The following is a 21,996-nucleotide window of genomic DNA, read 5'->3' as shown; positions in this document are numbered from 1 at the left end:
CAAGCACGAATATCATTCCATAAAATTGTTTCTCTTTCTCTCCTTCTCTCTCCCCCTCCCCCACACGAATCCTTACTGAGGGTATGGTCAAAACATTTTGAAAACAATTTTCAAAAGCTCTAGAATAATGTTTAAACTGGAGTTACATATTATCTGCTTCCACTAGAGATAAAAGACCTCAGAAAATAACTGGGCTTATTTTCAGTTGTAAGGATTTTAAATGAGATAGACTGTGTAAAGCACCTTGGGCGGTGGCTACTAAATAATAATTATCAAGTAAATCTTAGCTAGTTGTAGCGGTAAAAATAGGATGACTACTAGAGAAGAATTTATCCCAGGGAGCATGGGAGACAGTGGCTGGGACCACGTGAGCAGCAAGTAATTTAACTTTTATCGCTCAGGAAAGCCTGATCACAGGTTTTAGCTCACAGGTTATTATAACCTGCACTAGACCAAGTTACCTATCTTCTCGCCTCCTTTTCTAGTGAAAAGATCATCTCATTTGATAGAAGTTATTTGGTTTTAATGGGTATCTAAACTACTAGAGCAATCCAGACCCTATCCTCTAATATTCCACACAGGATAGCCTGATGGGATTGTAAATTCACATCTAAGATTAAGAGATGGGTCTAGCCAGACAGCATATGTGAGTCACCTATCAGACACCTTAGTCAAAAATTAGGGGGTCATCCAAACTACAGGAAAAACAAAACAAAGAACCAGTAGAGCAGGAAGAAGAGAAGAGCCCATCGGTTTCAAAACATACAGAGGCGCTCCTCTCCAGGTGAGCCCGCGGCGTCGGTCCACAGGGGCAGGGCGGGGGACTGCGCGACGGCTCTGACTCGCTGGGGCAGCTGAGTCTAAAGGCCAACGCGAGTACACAAACCTGACTTTCACATGTTTTAAGTCCAGCCACGAGCCAGAAATACGAGGAGGACAGACCCAGAACCAAAATGCTCAAGGGAGTTTACAGGACCTATTTATGGAGCAAGGAAAGGGAGGAAACAGGACCAGAAAGAATTCTAGTCAGTGCACGAATGAGGGGTTCTGAAGATGGAGTCGGCCCGAGGCCACTGTTCAGATCAAGCAGAACAGCCTTTCTTTTCAACAGGGGCCAACAAGAGATGCTCAGCTCAGCCCTGCAGAGTCAGGGAGCAGAGCTAAGAGAAGTCAAAAGGTCAGATGATCTGGAAACCTTTTAGGAGACAAGACCAGCTGTAACCTATTCTACTGTGACTTGGAATGAGTCTCTTGGCTAAATACTTTCTAAGGTAATAAAAGTTTCCTAGGGCCCTTTTCCTTAGTCTAGAACAAACACCTATAAAACGCAGACAGTCTTTGCACAGAGACTTAGCAGCTGGATCATGAAGAAATGCAAGATTAAAAGAAAAAAACAGCACATGGATAAAAGAAAGGGGAAGGCATCTCCGGCTGCTACTGCGGGCCTACCCTGCTCGCCCTCCACGCCCGCCACAGGTGGTCAGACACTGCTTGATGAAGAAGGCTTTACGGGATGGCAGCCCAACACCCTGCACAGTGAGTGGCCCTGTCTGTGACACAGCACACTCATCTCCAAGTGGGATTACGGATGGCACCTGTAGTCAGCACAGGTCGTGGTAAGAGGACTGAATGAACTAAGGTCATTTGGGGGAAGGGACGTTGATAGGGGTTGTGACCCCATCTGGAGTACTCTCATTAGCCAGTTTGTGACTTCTCTGCCCATCAGTCACATGGCTTTCCAGAACGGCCCGGGTGTCCACTTGGCAGGGGACCTCTGCAATTTCTGTCCCCACGGCCTAGAATGCTCTCCTGCCACTCCCTTTTGAGATATCGACCTCAGCTCAAACTGCACTTCTTTAGGGAACCATATTGGACCTCCAGACTGGGTCAGGTGCTGATTACGAGTTCTCACAGAAGTCCCACCTCCCCTTCGCAGCCCACATCACAGCTGTCATGCTACTCACATGGTTATTTATGTCTCTTTCCCCAAGACACTGTAAGCCTTACGAGTACATAAAGTCACTCAACATTATTCAAACACAACAAATCTGACGGAATATAATGTTACAGTATTTTATTCATTACCAACATTTCAAAGAAGGAATCATCCAGGTACTTTTACAAAAAGCATCACAATTGCTGAATACTCAGTTTTTCATCAGTCTCAAGAATCTGGAAGGAGATATAGGGTCACTGCCACAAGTTAGGCTATGAAACAACTTATAGACAGAGCCACTCATCTGCTCATAGAGATGAAGCACTCGGGCTGACCTAATGGACCAAAACTAGAAGAAAAAAAAAAACTGGTCAGATTTTATTTGTTCTCTAACAGAAGAATCCTTCCTAAACAAATCCATTAACCTAGGCACTTTTACTCTTCTCCTCAAACTGTCCTAAAAAATAGACAAAGAACAGAAGAATGGGGAGGCCCATAAAGGGTAAAGACAGAAACAGGTATAAATTGGGACACTGAATCCCAACAAGTAAAATGTTATCTTTGTGTTTTTTTCCCCTCCATGCATAGAAATTAAGAAGTTGTTTTACTTAAGGAAACATTATATCTGTTATACCTGAGGAGGCAAAGAGAAAAGTAACATTATCAAAGTCCATTAAGAGAAAGAGAGAGAAAGAAAAGATGCACAGTGAACGAAGGAAACTGAGTCTCATTTTGGTCTCCGTTTTACCCCTTCTCCCCATCCTCTCGCCTGGCTCCCCTAGCCCCACAAAAATCTTTCTGAAATGCAAAGATTTATGTTAATCTCATGACAGAGTAAGAACAGTACTTGTGGGGGAGGTTACGCATGGGAGGGGCAGGGATCTGTACCTTCTTCTCAATTTTATTGTAAACCCAAAACTACCCCCCTCTCCCGAGATAAAAATCTTAAAAAAAAAAAAAGGTACTTGGATCAAGTGAAAGTTGGATAAGTGGCATTTAGAGTAGGTCATTCCATACTTGTTTAGTTGACACTGGTAAAAGATAAACGGAAATATATTAAAAATTTTAAGAGTTTGAGCGAAAATCGATTCGAATCGGGCAGCGCCAAATCAGAAGTGGTGAGGAGCACCCCACCGACAGAAGCCAGGGAAAGGTCTGGCTTCTGTCGGTGGTTGTGATTGGTTGTCCTTAGGCTTCGATTTCATAATCTGGAGGGGTTTACAGGTGTAGACTTGTTTTGTTTGCATAGGCCTCGCATCAGAGCCACATCTGTCTAGCGGCCCCCTTGTTTCATTCATTCAACACTGGGCACCCACTGGGTGCCATGCAGTGTTCTGATTGAACTTCCTTCAGGATTTCAGATATCTGGAAATACAGAGAACCTCTGTTTCAAAGTTAACTTGTGTTTAATAATTTAAGTTATGCAGCTAAGAATATAGGCTTGAATATTCAAAATGTTCTATAGTTTGGTAGCAGTCAGCTAGTTTGAATATGCGGATTGTTTCAAGCACTCTCATAGTCAGCCATTGCTAATACTTAGTAGTTCTTGGTCCTGACACACTACTTTATTTCTATCCTTAGAAACGAACATTCAAATATCATTTTCTATAAATGATGTGAGTCCAAGGCCGGGATCACTGGCTTTGTTTTAGATACTAGTTCTCTCCTTTATGTCATTCAAAATATGTTGCTATTCTCTCTTCTAGATGATTTGCAAAGCGGTCATTACCTTCTGTATCAACAATCCTATTTCTTTTCATAACTGCAAAGGAAAATCTCACCAACTGACCTAAATAACAGACAGCCATGAAGGGTCAGGATCCTAAGATTTAGGGGTTTCACAACCAGAATCTGGCTCACAGAGTCCTGTGTCATATCCCCTAGGGACAAATACCACAGGACAGGTGTAATAAACACCTGGTAAAAAAACAAAGAAAGCCTGACCTCTATTACATCTATCCTGTGGTATCCAGAAAAGTATCTACTTCCTTCTCTTATTTTCGCCACAAATACAGGTAGGTGTTTGCCACTGAGAGTAGGACACAATTGAAGACAGTATCCCTAAAAGGCCAACCAAGAGAAGAGAATTTGGGTTTCTTTTGAAAGAACTGGTCTGCCAGCTGACAAGATTGTTATCGTCTAGCACACACAGGACTGCAAACTCTCCAGAAAAATCAAGTGTAAATGCTTAAGTGTAGATGGAAACGCTGGCTGTTCCAGCGAAGAAAAGGTCAGGTACACAGGGCTTCTACTCTATATATCAAACTCTGTACGGACAGCACACCTGGAGTTAGGCAGTGGGCAGCCTCACAGGCGCGTACATGCACTCTGAAAATGCCATCATTCCCTGTCTCAGCAGCAGGCCTCAATGTCACGGCTGGTTGCAATTTTGGATTTAAAACTTAGTCCAACAGAAAAATACACTGGCAACATAAATGTGTTAATCTTTTATGATTCTTTCCAAAAGATGAAAAAGATAAGAATGGCAACATAAATGTCTTAATCTTTTTGTTTCTTTCCAAAAGATGAAAAAAAATAAAAATGAGCTTTTCTTCTATTTGCTCAGAATAGCAACATAAATAATAGGAAACAGCACAAGAAAAAGTACAGAAAGGAGGAGATGCTGCAGAGAGAGATTCTGAAACAGACAACAATTCAAGGACTCTGGAAAATAATTCTAGAAGAATAAAAGTTAGGGCACAGTATAATTAAAAACCCTGCAAGATACCCTATGCAGGTGTATTTTCTGTAGTTTAGATAAGAGGAAACTAAAGCTTAGAGGTTAAGTGATCTGCTAAGCCAAAAGACAGCACTAGCTTTAGGTCTTCTAATTTCTAACCTTCCAGTCTCCTATTATAGCTTACTATAACCTGGAAAAGGTTAGCAAAAAACTTTCTGGATCCATAGGTCTAATGCCAATAATAATGAGCATGACCAAAACAACAATTTTTACTTGTGGCTTAAATTGTATGCACTTTGACAAAATAGAAAAGTCCTTTCTCAAGCTTTCTACCGATGTGTAATAAGAAAATCTGACGTCATTATTTCAGCTACTAAACTGGCCATCGGTTGTGACTATTTGGTCTAAGGGTCCTTTAGGAGAACGTCTTATAGCTCAGATACCGACCACCACCAAAGATGGGAACTCGAGACCAGCAGCTGGGTGCCTCTCTTCTGCCACCATCACTTACCTTGAAGGGTACTTTAGTGAGTAAGCAGCGGCCAAGAACCCACCGAGGTTGTGTCCAAGCAAGATCACTTTGTTCAATCCCAGGGCACATCTCCACTCTTCGATCGATTCCACAAACTGATTCTCTACTTCTTCCGCATCGTTGTCAAACCTGGGTCTACTACTTCGTCCGAAGCCCAACAGGTCAAAAGCATAGACAGGTCTATCGGTGCAAAGATCTCCAAAATTTAGTGCCCAGAGTCCAAGACCTCCTCCGAAACCATGGAGGAGGACAAGTGGAGTCTTATTTGAAATATCGTGAGAACACTTCAGGGTCCATATTTTATTTCCATTAGATATACGAACAGGTTCTTTTTTGTATGTGCAGGGGACACCTAATAAAAACATAAAAGAGAAAGTTTGCTTACCTTCAGTACTTCTGAGAAGGGGAGTTTCTTAGAGCAATCAGAAACTAATAATCTAGAAATCATCTGGTGCTCATTCAGATGATTTTAGCCTTTATTATGTCATCCCTAAAAATATACATATACATTTCACTGAAGCATGTAATTCTTAACCATATTTTACATTTAAGTGGGAAGATCCATTCTGACAAGTCGAAAGTACCTGTGGCCAAGGTCTTTGGCAAGTCATGTTAGCTCTCTGGACATCTATGAAGTGAAGGTATTACACTGTGGTACTGGAGAGGAACTCAGTGTTCACTGGATCCACTAGTTTTGACAATAATAACAAAAGAATACCACCTTGAATCTGTCTAACATGTGAAGATAAAGCATTGAAGATTGAAGTTCAGACTCAAAGAAACATTTTTCCCTAAAAAGTAAATCATTAGAGAGTCTGGCCAGGGGTTTGTCAATTTTATTAATCTTCTCAAAGAATGAGCTCTTTGTTGCATTTATTTTTTTCTATTCTTTTCTCAATTTCATTTAATTCTGCTCTAGTTCTAATTACATCCTTCATTTGTTCTTCTTTTTCTAGTTTTTTAAGATGTAGTGTTAAGTTGTTTATTTGGGCTCTTTCCTGTTTTTTGAGACAGGCCTATAATAATCTGAACTTTCCTCTTATTACCACTTTTGCTGTGTCCCCCAGATTTTGAAATGTTTCTATGTATCTCTTGATCTCTTTTTATTAAAGATGTGGTACACATATATACAATGGAATATTACTTAGCTATAAGAAAAGATGAAATATTGGCATTTGTGATAACATGGGTAGATCTTGAGATAATCATGCTAAGTGAAATAAGATAGAAAAAGTTGAATACCACATGATACCACTCTTATGTGGGATATAAATCTAAAAGCAACAAACAGACATGACAAATAAACAGAGACTCATGGACATGGACAGTGGATTGGTGGTTTCCAAAGGGTAGAGGAGGATGGGTAGACGGGGGTAAAAAGGAGTCAAATATTTGGTGGCAGAAGGATCTCTAATTATGGGTGGCGAACGCACAATGCAATATATAAATGACATACTGTTGAATTATACACTTGAAACTTTTTGGATTGTGATAATCAATGTCATCCCAATAACTTTTAATTAAAAAAAGTAAATCATGAATTTAGGGAAAGATTAACAGTATCTGTATTAAACATGTAACTGAAATTTTAAGTCGCCTCAGAGTTAAGTAGCAAAAAGGTGACAGGGTATGGCAGGAACTCAGCAAGAGGCACCAAGTAGTGAGTTCAAGTCTAACAATCTCTAGAAAATGCAAATAATCACAATTTTTTAAAAACTCTTAATTGGCCTTCGATGCTGTGGAACTAAATACTTTAAATCTCCCCCGAAATAGCCTAAGATGAAACTAATTTGAAATTCATTTGCATTAAATTATCAACTGAACAGCTATACTTTAGAGGTACTCCTTACTTATTTGTGTGTATTCGTCTACAGTGGACGAACACTGAAGAACCAGGAGTTTCTGCCCTTTAATGAAAGACATAATCTCAGGTTTTGCACGCAGAGTGGGAACAGAGAAAACACAGCATTCATTAGGGTATTAGCTGAGCCTGTGGCCCCCGAGTCGGGGGAAATGCCACTAGTTTTGAAGAGACCAACCTGCATTGATGCCAAACCGAACCACATCAGCATTCGGATTACCGATGTCTGCACGTTCCCACAGAGCCCATCTGTGGCCTCCACCTGAGAGCTCACTCCGCTTGCTTTCAAATCTGATACTGGACCAGGGGCCAATTCTCACTCCTATTTGCATCCTTAGAACCTAGCAGTAGGGACTCATATGTTTGTTAAATGCATGAATTGAGGATCTAGCACCCTTTCTCATCTCCTGTCAAGAATTCTGTGTGTGTGTTTCTGAACCCTTGGTGAGAAAAAAATATAATACTAAACTCAAGAACACTGTTTGGTGTGTTCCTGGGTCAAGGGTTGGGGATACATGTGACAGAGACAGAACTAGCAAACAGGACATAAACAAAGGTGCTGCATGGCATGATTAAGTCCTGCTTTCCTCATCAGTCAGCACCCTGCTGGGGATCCCCCCACTACTGGGTGTCAGGCCCCCAGACTCCAGGCAAGGAAGGAGGAGGGGTGACCTCCAACATATCCATCTGCAGGAGGATGAGGAGCATCTTCCTCAGAAGGTTCTCATCACGCTCATGTCCCTGAGTTGGCCCTTTTGGCGCCTTGACCAGAAGCGAGGTATCGGCCACCTTGAAGCGCCACCCACTCCGCCATGGGGATAATACGTGCCATGAACACGAAGTGAGCACTGAACTCCACAGGGCGATGCGGATCTAGGTGGCCTAGAGGCACAGGGGCAAGCCACAGACCATGTCCCACACATTCAAGTTCAGCTGTTTATAAGAATTTTATTTCAGTAAACCACAGTGACAACTTTCTTAGCTTTGTAGAGAACAAAATTACTCAAGTATACAGAGTGAGTAGAAATTTATTTCCATGCTAAAAAATTCCATGTAAGTTGAGTAATTATCCCTTCCTATTGATATATCCAGGTAAGGTCACTTACCCCTAAATCATTCAAATGCACAAACAAGAAAATTCATTTGTGGTAGAGAGGGTGAAAAACAATCATGGACAAACATGTTAAGCAGTGCGATTCACGTATGATTATTACATACATACGTAATAATCATGCGTGAATCGCACTGCTTAACCCACTCCTCTAATTTTCATCAGCAGAACAAAACTGCACAATAAACTCTATTAAAAGCATACCCACAGAATCCTGGGAACCCTAACAATACGAGTTTGGGTAAATTATAGTGCCCATAACGAACAAACAAAAAAAGGTTTCTGTACCACTATAAATGGAGAATTAAAGAATCCCAGAATACTAGAACCAGAAAGAATTCTAAGGATCATTCGTTTTATAGATAAATATAGGAAGCTGAGAAAAGTGTCTTGCCCAAGATCCTATAACAACCTGATTGCAGATCTGGGCCTAGACCAGGTTACCTTGTTCTGGTCCTGAATTTGTTTCACTCTACAAGGCTGCCTGCTCTGGAACCCCTCCAGCCTGTTCTCAGAGTACAGTCTGGGGACCCCTGGGGAATCCCTGAAACCTTTCTTAAGAGATCTACAAGGTCAAAACTGTTTTCATAATAATTCTAAGACTTTATTTGCCGTCTCACTCTCATTCTTTGATGGGTATACAGTGGAGTTTTCCAGAGATCACAAAATATGTGATTACCAACAACTAAATACAGAAGGAAATATGAGAATGCAGCTGCCTTGTGCTAAACCAGACATTAAAGAGATGTGCAAACACGTAAACAGTGCTACTCTCCTCACTACATTTGTTTGGAAACTAGTTAGTCTTAGAAAACATGTTATTTATTTTAACCTGTAATAGGTTTATTACTATTACTTAAACATAAATGAACGTATTTTAAATTATTTGGTTTAAATTTCTAATATGGTAAATTTTGATAACTATAACCTATAAACAAAGCTCCTGAGGGTCCTACTAATTTAAGAGTATAACAGGGACCCACGACCAGATGTTTGAAAACCTTTCCACATTTATACACTTGAGGACATGGAAAAGAAAAAGAAGTTCTTTTGTCAACAAGTAACACAACACAGAATCTTATCTTCGGTTTCAGGACAATGCAAATATTGGACCTATTTTAGCAAATAGCTCAGTTAACTTACAAGACAGAAACCTTACATTTTAAAATTTTCTCTTCAGCTTCTTTAAGGTGTGATGTAGACGAGGGGCACCATGTGGGAAGCCAACCAGTTAGCCATCCTGACCTAGAGCATCAAAACAAAATACAAATAGGTGAGATAATGTTCTTCCCAACTCCCAACTGCTACATGAAGAGAAGGAAAGCATCACAGGAAACATACCGCCTGCGTTCCGGTGAAGCTCTATGAGACAAAATTCACCCAATGGGCACAAAGCATTGTGGTAAAGTACTGGGATTAAGATACTCGACTTCAGCCCGTGAACTTGCAAGTGAATATATCAAACTCCATCTTAGCTTAGTGAATAGGCAGATTCCAAATAATCACGCAGAGATTAAAAATGGGCAGAACAAGAAAAGGCAACAAAGGCACCCCCCACATACACCCCAACCGAGAGACAGCCTCTCATCAAGGTGGAAGTGCAAACAAGGTAAAGTCCATGAGTATTCATTACAATGGAGGGTTCATAGCAGGTATAAAATGTACCTGCTATGAGGGTTGAGAGAAATCTTACTAAAATGTGAGATTATTTTTATAAAAAGGCTTCAAATCTCATCGTTATGGTTAGAACACACTCCTAATACAAATGCAGGGGACTGGCCCATGTACAATCTGCCTAGGGTGAACTGGTTAACTGTTAATGGAAAATCTTTGAGTTCTGGCAAACGGCGGATGAAAAGAATGACCCAGGCATTTGGCAGAAGACAGCTGAACAAAGAGAAAAAGGAAATAAGCCTGAGATTGCAGGTGAGGAAAGGTGTGGGGAGGCTGAAACTGACTCGCTTTGCTAACAGCTATTATATTAGCTTTGCTAATAGCTCATCAGAAAGAGCACGAGCCTTGAACTCCTGGCCAGGCATCAGTGGACCACAGGCTTATTGTAAGAGTCTGAGATAAGGGAGCGCTTCAGCAGCCACATGACAGCAAGGGTTCAGTACCTGACCGGTGTGATTTAAAGTGAGAACTTTCTGATGAATGAATTAGAGGAGGGAGACCAACTACTGCAGATTCTAGGAGAGAGGTATGGGCCTGAACCAAGGATTTGGTAATAGAAATGAAGATAAGATGAGGCCAAAGGAATATTTAAAATAAAGTAGGTTAAAGTACACAAACTTAAAACTAGACAATAAATAAGCTCTGGAGAGCTAATGCACAGCACAGATTACAGTCAATAATTCTGTATTTTATACTTCAAATCGCCATGAGGTTAGATCTTAAATGTTCTCTTTCATAAAAAAAGAAACTATAATTATGTGACAGGAAAGAGGTGTTAGCTAAAGCTATGGGTGGTAATCACATCGCAATATATAAATGTAGCAAATCAATATGCTGCACACCTTAAACTTATACAATGTTACAGTCAATTATATCTCAGTTAAAAAATAAAAGAAAAAATCAAATAGAGGAAACAGGTGACTCAACAACTACAATATAAGACAGAATTACTCCACACCACAAGTATTTACTGAGCGCGTACTATCTGTGAGGAACTATTCTAATCACTGAAGGCATATAAGCCACCGAACAGAAGTACGAGTGATTACTTCTTGTTGAGGGGGTCAGGGAGTTGCTTTTGAGCTTGATCTTCATAGACAAATAGGATTATTTCAAAGGTGAAGTGGTGGTTCAAGCATCTCCAGCGAGGGAAAGGGCATGAGTCCATGTCATAGGAAGTGCATAATGTGTGTACTGAGATAACAAGCTCAACAGCTGCGGTAACAAATTACCACAAACCTGGTGGTGTAAAACAAAGGAAATTTATTCTACTACAGTTCTGGAGCCCAGAAGTCTGAAATCAGTGTCACTAAACTGAACTTGAGGTGTCAGCCAGGGTCACGCTCCCAACAGAGGCTCTAGGGGATAATCCATTCCTTGCCTCCTCTGGTCTCTGGTGGCTGCTGGCACTCCTTACCCTGTGGCACGGTCACTCCAGTTGTCCGTGTCCATTACCACATGGCCTTCTCTCTTCCGTGCGCCCTCCCCTCCTCGGCCTGTCTGTAATCTCCGTCTTTCACTTGTAAGAATACTAGTGTTGCATTCAGGGCCCACCCAGGTAACCCAGGATCGCCTTACAATTTTTATCTCAATCAGTTAAGTTAAAAGTCTCTAAATTCTTTGCCATAGAAAGTTAACATTCACAGGTTCCAAGGATAAGAATGTGGACATATCTTTGGAAATCATTATCTCTGGGACCACTACCACAAATATAAAGCATGGAGTGTGTTCCAAGATAAAATATGTAGAAATATTCAATAAATGGTAGTTGACATTATACTGATGGTAATAATGTACTAAAATGATGTGGCGTTAATTAGGAAGTAATTCCTAAAGTGAGAGCTTTAACTAAGGTTCAGAAGGAGTTCAAAAATAGGAAATGACAACTGTCATTTTGCATCACTCCTTGTCTCAAAGATAAGGCTACTTCCAGTTGACCTACAATGGGAAACAGCCTTTCTCCAGCCTTTTACTTGATACTCTAGTATCATTTTTGTCACTTCTTAATTCTCTCTCTGTTCTCTAACCATAAATATTCCCTGTTCTCTTGCTTCTTGGCTGTGAATATCCTTTAAGTATGTATCTCCCCTTCCCTTCATGATTCATTACATCTCTTACCAATCTCAGATTAGATTTCATTTCCCAAAAAGGATTAGATCATGGTGGCAAAATGGTATCTTATACTCAAGCTTTATACTCTTCTCAAGTTGTGTTATATTATGAAGTTCTCATTTATTCATAAGCATCCTTACTCAACTGTTAAGATCCTGAGGGAAAGGACTTTGTGCCCACCAATGCATTCTCAGTTTCTATGCCAATACCTAACATGTTAATGACAGTGATGACAGGAGTAAAAAACGTTATTGCTTCATCTGAAATGCACCCGTTGCAGTGAAGGACAAGTGGCTCCCTTGACTAATAAGAGGATCTTCTGGGGTGATCATGAAGTTCTCTGTCTTAAGTGGTGAGTGGATGACACAGATGTATGTATATGTCAAATTTCAATACATGAACGCTTAAAATTTAAGGATTTCATAATAAAATTTTATACCAACAAGAAGTACGACAGGCTGGATTTGATAACTGGTTAAGAAGGTATAATAGAGGATGCCTAGGCTTCTCTGTTAGGTGCTACTGAAAAAGACAGAGAACACACGACAGAATCGTTGTGAGTATAAAAATGTGTTACGTTTTGGATGAGTTAATCCAGCACTGACTTTTTTCTAAGCTTTGTAGGCTCATCCTATTACATCTCCCTCCCCTGTAGAATTTCTCTGGGCATTATGTATAACAGGCACTCAGAAATGTTTGTTGAATGCTTAAGTCACTCACGATCCAGGGTATCCTCAGTCCAAGTTATCCCTACTTCATAGACATAAAAACTGAGGTCCAGAAATCTTAAGCACCAGGTCCATGAGTATGCAGCTAGTAAGTGACACAAGTAAAGATTTCAGTTGAAAGTCCTTTTTTTCTCAGGTGACTATCTTCCTTAAAATATATGAGGAGCTGTCATTACCTACAGGATAAGGTCACATTCCTTAGACTTGCACAGAAAAGAAGATACATAACAGCCTGCACTATAAGGAGGCTCTCTGCTAGTGTTCTCTGCTGCCAATTCCAAAACTTTGCATTCACAGGATAAGACCGCTAGGCATCCCCTACAAATATTACATATAAATTACCAAAGTTTTATAAACATAATATAAAACATTATTAATATTAGCCTACTTGTAAATATATAAAACCATTTAGAAATTATCAAGGAAAATCAAATAAAGGCTTCGCCAGTGAATTTTTCAATTCATTCAATAATTTGTCAATTGTTGGGAAAAAGTTGTTAACAAGCAATGAAAAGAATCTCATGATCTTTAGAGCTCAAAAATTTTAAAGTAAACCATTATTGAGCTGAAGCTCTTTGGTCCCTGACCAGGAATAGTCATCATTCTATGTTTGGTCACAAAAATATGAGCTGGTACCAAGAAGTTAGTTACAACTCAACCTCATCAATTTTCTTAAATATGCCTCAAATCATACCACAGTTCTCTGCCAGAGAGGATCAGAGGTCAATACAAAAAAAAAAAAAAAAGAAAGAAAGAAAATTAAAGTGAAATGAACTATACTCTACTACTGCTCCAACTGACATCATAGACATGTTGGGGGGAAAAAAACTCACAATTTTTACTGTCCTTTTTCTTTAAAAACAATTACATTCTCTGAATACCTACAACACACAAGGTACCAGAGTTTAAAATGTTATATGCCAGCCTATAATACAGGAATTATGTCTACCTCTCATCACAAAACTAACTTGCATTTTGCCTCCTAGTGATGGGTTTAATTCTCGGAGAAGAGGCGAAACGATTTTTTTTTTTTTTTTTTTTTGCGTTTGCAAGTCTAGTGCATTATATTAAAAATTAAGGTTCTTCAACCACAAGAGTCACTAACGTCCCTCAGGTTTTCATGACAATCTTTTCATCAAAGTATCAATTTTCTTAAAGTAAAATTTTTCTAAAGTATATTGAAACAGAAAAATCTATATGTAACGAAACATAGTAAAATATTTTATTTTCACTCTTAGGAACAGAAAAGACACCTCTCTATTCCTAAGTCCTGATGTTTCTGTCCACTTTTGCCTTTACCAGATGATCACATGTTTTCTAGTACTTCTTTTGTAGAGATAACCTACGGGATTGAGCACTATGCACATAATAAGCTCAAAGAAACATTTCTAAAGAGGAAAAAGCAGGTAGCTATCTTTTCCATCCTTTAGATGATCACCCTTTGCTCACGAGTTCCCACATCTTAGCTTCAACCATCTCTGTTGCTTCAACCCTCTAAAATACCCATCCAACCTCATCTCCTGTCTTTGGGGTAAAATGACCTCATCTTCGGAGACCCTCTACCCTTCCCACATAATCTATGTCATTCAGTGCTGTTCTGCATGTCTAGGCTCAGGTTGTGTAAAACTAGAACTAAGGACATGAAATAGGAACTACAGGCAAGAGACAGGAACTAAGGACACAGACAGCCGCTTGTCAGATATCCAGTCATTTTTCTGAGGTCACAAAATCCAAACTAAAAATTAAATCCATGTGCTCGTCTATAAAGCAGTAAACAAGTTACAGAGATGCCTTCTCATAGCTTTGGAAAATAAAAAAGCAAAACTTAACTTCCCTAATTTATTTAAGCAGATAATCAATAAACATCATCGTCCACTGCTGAGGTCCTAATTTCAGAAGTGACCCCAGTGTTAATCGCAATAGAAAGAAAAATCATTTAGTGTGGGAGAAGACATTTGCAAATTATATACCTGATAAAGGGTTAATAGCTAAAATATATAAACAACTCATACAACTCAATAACAAACAATCTAATTACGAGATTGGCAGATGATCTGAATAGATATTTTTCCAAAGAAGATATACAGATGGTGGACAGGTAGTGAAAAGATGTTTATTGCAGCATTATTTACAATAGCCAAGATATGAAAACAATCTAAGTGTCCATTGATAGATAAACAGATGAAGAAGATGTGGAAGATATATACAATGGAATACTATTTAGATAATACTACTCAGCCAAAAATGAATGAAATCTTGCCAATCATGAGAACATGGATGAACCCTGAGGTTATTACATCAAGTAAAATGAGTGAGGCAGGGAAAGACTAATATTGTATGATTTCGTTTATATGTGGAATCTGAAAAACAAAACAAAACAAAACAAAACAACCAATCTCAGATACAGAGAACAGACTGACTGGGGGTTGCCAAAGGGGCGGGGAGTTGTGGAAAACACATAAAGGGGATCACGAGGTACAAGCTTCCAGTTATAAAATGAATAAGTCATGAGAATGTAATGTACGACATGGTGACTACGGTCAATAACACTGCATCGCAAAATTTTTTTTGATGACATGCAAAAAATTATTGTAATGAAAAACATCTCAAATGTCCATCTAGACATAACTGTTAGAATTTTGTATCTAGGAATATATTTTACCATCCTAGTTAAAATATGTTGTTTATACAAAATTCTTCACAGTAATTTATTTTTACTACATGTCACTGCATTACAAAATTATTCATAAAACACAACTTTTAATGACTGCATGGTTTTCCATCACTTGTATATATCTTATGGTGGTTTCAGACAGTCCCTTGTTGAAAATAAGACTGCTTCCATTGTTTCACTGTCATAAATTCGGCTCTGATAATCATATCTTCATATAAATTTTGTCCTTGTGTATTAGTAATCAAATGGTATGAACATATTTAAGTTTAATATATAAAAATTATTTTCTATAATGTATTGCAAATTTTAAAGTTGCTTAAAAAAGTAAATCTTAAAAGTGTTCATCACAAGGAAAAAAATTTTTTGTGACTAGGTATGGTGACGGATGGTAAATACTTAGTGTGATCATTCTGCAATGTATACAAATATCCAATCACTATGATGTATACCTGAAACTAATATTCTGTATGTCCATTATAATTCAATAGGAAAAAAAAAAAAGAAAAAAGAAAAAGCCATTCCCCAGAGGGACTATACCTATTTTTGACAACAGAAAGGCTTACTAACGTGCACCAAAAGCTTTTCTACACAGCCGCATTAGTTGAGCACTGATCTTACCAGCATAGCTGAGGACCCAAGTCTTAAAGTCTCCGATCAAAACCAAATAAAAGGAATCTTGCTTTATAATCGCCGTAATAAGTACAGAGGAAGGATCTGTCTAGTGAGCCAGCTTCTGAACAAGAAAAGCTTTAAAAGGCTACACTGGATGAGGCAATTCTAAGGAAAGCCAAAAAAGATGTGCTTGACATATTAATAGAGTTTATTAAGAATCTGATTTTAAGTATGCTGAGTTTGAGAGACAAAACACTGAATTTTTTACCCTAAACTTTCTACCTGACCTTTATTAAAAAAAAAAAAATGTATATATATATATATGTATATATATATGTATATATATATATAGTTGACATTGTACTTATGTCCTATGCCATCAACATTTAAGTTTTCTGGTAATCTGTTTTGTTCTCTAAGACACTTGACTATCTATAGTATTACTAAACCTGAATTGCACAATCCATAAATATTGTGAAATAGTGAAAGAGGTTTCAAAGTATTCTGAAGAAAATATAAGAAATCTGGCCAATTTCCACACACTCTTGGCCACTTAACATTTTTAATTAGGTTATAAGTAAAGAGGATTTCATTATATTACAATTTTGTTTAGAATAGCCTCCATATCTACACTCGTACTGCTGAGAGAGAAACTGTATTTATTACTGCTCTCTATAAGCTACCCTACGCACAGTATTCTATCTCATTTAGAGAACTATGAGGTTTTTATTTTTATTATAAATATTCAAACTACTTAGAGGTATATTACTCTGAAGTAATTCCTCAACCAATGAATGATTGAAAACTTCCTAACTAGACATTATACAACTTGGGCAAATAAAATCCTTCTTTCCTGGGAACTGACTTCCTAAACCCTATTCTTGGAAAAGAGAGAGAGAAAAAAAAGAGTATGTCTCATATGATCCTAATTTAAAGTGATTAATGTGCCATTTTATTTTAAATGATTCTTAGGTGATTCAAATTATCACCAGCTATTATTAGATCAATGACAACACAGGCCCTCTAATATATTTTAATACATTCTTTAACATTCTTATAACTTTTTTTTTAATTTCTAAACTTTAACTTTTAAAGACCCAGATTTAGAGAATCAATGTTTTAGACATAGCCATGTGCTAGAAATATTTTTTCCCCAATTGTTTCCTACCTTCCTTCTCTCATACAATACACAAAGCATTCTAGAGTCAGACACAGCATCAAACATACTTCATGTGTAATTTTAGATTTATGTCATAATTTAAATTGCTAACAAATCCAAGTGACATTTTGTGTTATTCTAAAATGTTTCATCCACTAGATTAAAAAAAAAAAAAAACTAAACTAAAAATCCCAGGTCTCAAACTGAATAACATTTTTTAATAAAATTATCTTTCCACGTAATTTTTTATGATTCACAGTCAGTAGTGGGGAATTACAGAACCATGAGGTTAGACTAAAAACCTAACAATATAATGCTTCTGAACTGCTGTCATAAATAAGTCAAATTTTTAAGGCCTCATTCAGAGATATCTATAATTCTGAAATGTATTATCCTGTGTTGTTTTTATTAAATGGACCATCCTTGGGACTTTATAATCCTTTAAGTTCTTTGTCATAGGACTGAAATCTATTTGTTAAGTCTGATTGGCATCTTGGAGAACAGACAAAACAGTGAAGCATGGGTTGGCCCATCCAAGGTCAAGAAAGAGAATCATATTCCCAAGCTCCCCAATATAATTTAAGTTCATGATCCTAATTATTGGCCTAGTCAAATTCAAACTCTGAATTCTTATGAATATATCTTTTGATGCCTTTTGAATATCTTAGGATGAAAAAATTTAAGTCGCACAGCTGGAAAATATACAGTTGACTACTAGGTTTTTTATCTTAATGTTTGTGCCAGCATAAATTTACATAATTTATTTAATTCAATAAAAGTTTACTGAAGCTTACTATTTATAAATCTAACAGACATTTGTGCAAAACAAAGTCTTTTTCCTCAATGAGCTGACAAAAGAAATATACAAATAACTATACTACAAAAAATGGTATAAATGCCATAAAGAAGATTTGGAAAAATATCAACGACCTTGAAGAAAGGAGATCACCATCTGCTTTAAAGGTCCAAGAAAACAATGTGAACCAAGCCATGGGGAAATGGGAAGTGCACAAGGAAAATGTTCAATAAAGGATGAAAGACACAGCTTGGCAGTCCAGTGCACAGACAGGAAATATGACTCCAAAGATAGATGGCAGCCACGCTGCCTGCAAAGAGCTTTGAAGTCAGGTGAGGACATATACTAAAGCCACTGTGGGTAGCTGTGCTACAGAAAAGATGGTGTCTCTTGGGAATATAAAAGCAAGTAATGAAATAAGCTATGTCAAGAGCAGAGGAACCAAATCAGTTACTAAAGTCTGTAATAATCCAGAAAAGGGAATAAGGTAAAACTGAACCAGGTGGCTCTCAGGTGACAATGGGAATAGAAAGGTGACATTGTTCTTATAATCTATCAGACTTGGCAACAGATTTGGTATTTGGGGCAATGAAGAGGGGAGAAGAGAGTTGAGAGATCACGCCACAGTTCTGAACCTGGGTGACCAAAAGGACCCTGATAAAAGTGTCCTAATCAAAATAGGGAAGACAAGGGGAAGAACTGAGCTTTCATAATGTTTAGTTCAGGGGAAGGAGGGTGCAAGTAAGATCCTGGCCTGGACATTTTACATTTGAGGAATCATGTGCAAACATTTGGCACAAAGTTAGAAAAATCACTAGACTACTGAAGAGGGCTCCACAGTGAGGATGAGAATGTTCTCCTCACAGACAAGACAGGTCAAGGAGTGTCTGTAAACAAGACAAGGATGAAGATGGAATGACTACATTTAGAGAATGGGGGAATAACAAGAGAACCTAATAAGAGTGACTATTGGTCTCAGGTAAGACAAGCAGCAAAATGTTTTGAGCACTAGAATGTCTGATAAGAGTTTCAAAACGGAATAGCTATCTTTAGAGTGTCAAGCATTGAAAAGGACCCAAGAAAGATAAGTACAGAGAAAAATAAAATCCCATTGGGATTTGGCATTGAGGAGTTCTGAAATTTTTACAAAGTCATGTGGCAAAGGTTTGGGAAGGGGAGATGGCAACAGACAGGATAGGAGAGACTGATTCTAGCAGTCTACTAAAAGACAGGGAAATACCCTCTCCCATCTCCAAGAACTATATAGTCAAATTCTAATGTCAATCCAGTAGGGGGCTGATAAATGCACTGGAGAGGAAGGGAGGGGAAAAATCCCTCTTTACAGCATTTGATGATTTCCGTGGTGTAAATACTACCACCATGGCTGATTTCAAGCTGCCAACGGGTGGCAAAATTCCTGAAAATTTAACAATGGTTGCCGGCACAAGCTAACTGCAGCACATCACTGCAAACCACCTATTTTATGGTCTACTCTGCAACCGAGCAATTCTGTGACAGCGTTCCTCTAAACTCAACTGATACTCATTCTCTGGGACAACCCAGCAGCAATTCACAGAAGTCTACCCTATTCTTGTTACATTTAGCTTTCTCAACTGTATTGCAACTGAAAAGGGTCAGATGTTGAAAGCCAATGGCTCCTAGGCATGCCTGTCTTCACTAAGCGTCACAAAGGAAAAGACAATCCTATGCTCCAAAAAGTTTGCCTGAGTTTTATAATCGTTTCCATTGCTAAACCTGAAATATCTTAGAGACAGGGAACTTGATTCTGTTTTCCCACGATCCACTTGGCTGTTGCGATAGTTCTATTGTTGATTAGCCCAAAACATTTTTTTTTAAAAGAGCCCTGTGTCAACGCAACGATTAAATAAGAAAGTGTCAATAGAGTAAGCTAAAGAAACATCCCAAATGAGTTCCAATCCCAGTGAGAGCCAGCAGAGATATTGGGAAAGTGCCTTAGACTAAATTCAGACACCTGAGAGGCACCCTGCTACTCACTAGTGAGGTGCTAGTAGCCTTCCAGTTGCAGGTCCAACTGAAAAATGGGAACAGCAAAACCTAGCACACAGGGTCGACCTTAGGATTAATATAAGCAGTTTAGGAAACATCCACCAGGAGCAGGTCTTGCTTGGTACAGTTCAGAACGCCATACTAGTTTGGACACGGGGCATTGCTCAACTGTATTGCCAAGACCAAGTACCAAGGAGGCCCACCTCTGTCTTGTACTACAGCTAGTCAACTGCTAAGAATTTTTTATAGTTTGTCCCCATTGACCTTCGGCTATCACCCAAAGCTACAAATTCCTTTCATAGTTGTACCCTGAACTCCCAAGCCTCACAACAACAGGGAGACCGAAGAGTCCACCTAAAAGCAGTCTCAAAAATTGCCAAAAATGTTTTGACAAACTAGATGGGAACAAGCTGTCAGTTAGGTTCCTACTTATGTCCACGTGACATTCAGCAACTCACCACTCAACAAGGAAGTTCAAAACGAACCAAAACAATGGACTTATCCATCACATAAACAAAACTCAAGGTATGAATCCAGTTTCTAATATTTCACAATTCCCCTCCCCCACATATCCCCAAATATTCCCGTCTTCATTGTACTCCATATTATCTTCTATCTTTTAGATTATGTTTCACAGGCCAATTTCTCTAGACATTTGAAGAACTGTTATCAAAATATCAAACATACATAAGGGGGGAGAGAAGTTTATTTACTTTCCCATATAAATGACTAGTCTTGAGAAAGAAGCCAATAATGTTCATAGCAGTTTAACTTCTTCACTTATTAACTTTTTGTTTATTGAGAAGTGCATGAAGTTGCGGGTAGAAGATAATTTAAACTTAGTATACCTGTATATAAAAATGATTCACATTAGTCATTTGTCCACACACACACACACACACACAGTTCTCCAGTAGCCAGGGCACCTGGAAGCAAAGGGAGATCTCCATTTGAAAGATTATTAATTATGAAGTTGCTAGCTATATCTTGTCAGCTTCCTTTCTTTCTCTAAAGTATCTGTAAATTAAACGTTTTCTGAAACCCAAAGACATATATACCCACTGCCCCAATGCCCTTTACTTCGTGATGGGCTGCTCTTTCCCTGGACGCCCCCTTATGTCCTGCGGCTTCAGGGGGTGAATTTGGGCTCTGCATCTATTAGTGCCGCAAGGAAGCGCCGCCCCTTCCTCCAGGCTTCGGAGAGGCTCGGCCCCGGCGGCACTTTCGGTCTGGTCCCAGGCTGGACAGAGCTCAGCGCGTACCTGACAGCGGAAGCCACGCTCGGAAGTGGACAAAGTGACTTGGCCGTTTCCCATGACCCGAGTCAGGTGCAGGGCCAGCCGGTCACCGCCCGCCCGCCGCGCTAGGGCAGCGCTGGGGTCCCGGGTGGCCGCTGCCCCGGGGGAAACCCTTCCCGGACGACAAGCCGGGGTCTGGGTACCGGGCCACCGTCGCCGACACCCCGCGGAGACGCTTACACAACAAGGCGGCGACCCCTCCGCGGGGCCCAGGTCGCACTCAGGCACCTCCCGAGCCCGGGCGCAGACAGGCGTCGCGCCGGCATAGGGCGGGCCGGGGCTGCTCCGCGGGGCGCCGCGCGGGCGGGCGAGGGAGCGGCCGGGAGTTTTGCAGTCTCCGGCGCTGTCCGCCCGGCCCCGGCCTGCGTGCAAGGCGCGCGCCCGAGCCCAACGCGGGCCCAGCCGCACTCACCTCTCGCCAGCGTCGTCCTCCTCCGCCGCCATGACCGCCGTGCTGCGTTAGCGCCGGCCTCTGCTTTCTAGCCGGCTCACAGGCCGCCTGGGCCGCAGTGGCCGCCCCCGCCCGCGCATGCGTCGCCCGCCCACTCGCACGACCCCGCGGCGCGGCGGCGCGCTTGCGCGTGCCCGGCCATCAACCCCGCCCCCGCGACCGCCAGCTACGCATGCGCAGTCCCGCCGGACGCGCTCCTGTGGGTTCTGGGCAGCACAAGCAGACTGACCTGGCGGTGTATGCAGTAGCGGATTTCAGTAATGACTCTGTTAAAGCATCATGCGCTGGTATGGACTATCGGGTGCTGGGCACCAGGTAGGCACCTGCTAGTACCCTGGGACCCA

The 21,996-nt window shown here is 40.0% G+C and overlaps 1 protein-coding gene across 1 annotated transcript in view; it reads right to left on the bottom strand.

Annotated features, from left to right (window-relative positions):
- The window catches only part of ABHD5 (abhydrolase domain containing 5, lysophosphatidic acid acyltransferase), a 31,446-nt gene extending 9,687 nt beyond the window's left edge, over positions 1–21,759 (bottom strand). The window contains exons 1-3 of the mRNA XM_016141265.2: positions 21,614–21,759; positions 9,280–9,365; positions 5,128–5,500 (exon numbers count right to left, since the gene is read on the bottom strand). Of these exons, the coding sequence (XP_015996751.1) occupies positions 5,128–5,500; positions 9,280–9,365; positions 21,614–21,645 (491 nt within the window). The 5' untranslated portion in view covers positions 21,646–21,759. The remainder of the gene's footprint in view (positions 1–5,127; positions 5,501–9,279; positions 9,366–21,613) is intronic.
- Positions 21,760–21,996: the final 237 nt, after the last annotated feature.

The sequence above is a fragment of the Rousettus aegyptiacus genome, unplaced genomic scaffold, assembly GCF_014176215.1.
Source record: "Rousettus aegyptiacus isolate mRouAeg1 unplaced genomic scaffold, mRouAeg1.p scaffold_m13_p_4, whole genome shotgun sequence".
NCBI classification, from domain to species: domain Eukaryota; kingdom Metazoa; phylum Chordata; class Mammalia; order Chiroptera; family Pteropodidae; genus Rousettus; species Rousettus aegyptiacus.
This window is presented reverse-complemented; position numbering and strand designations above follow the sequence as displayed.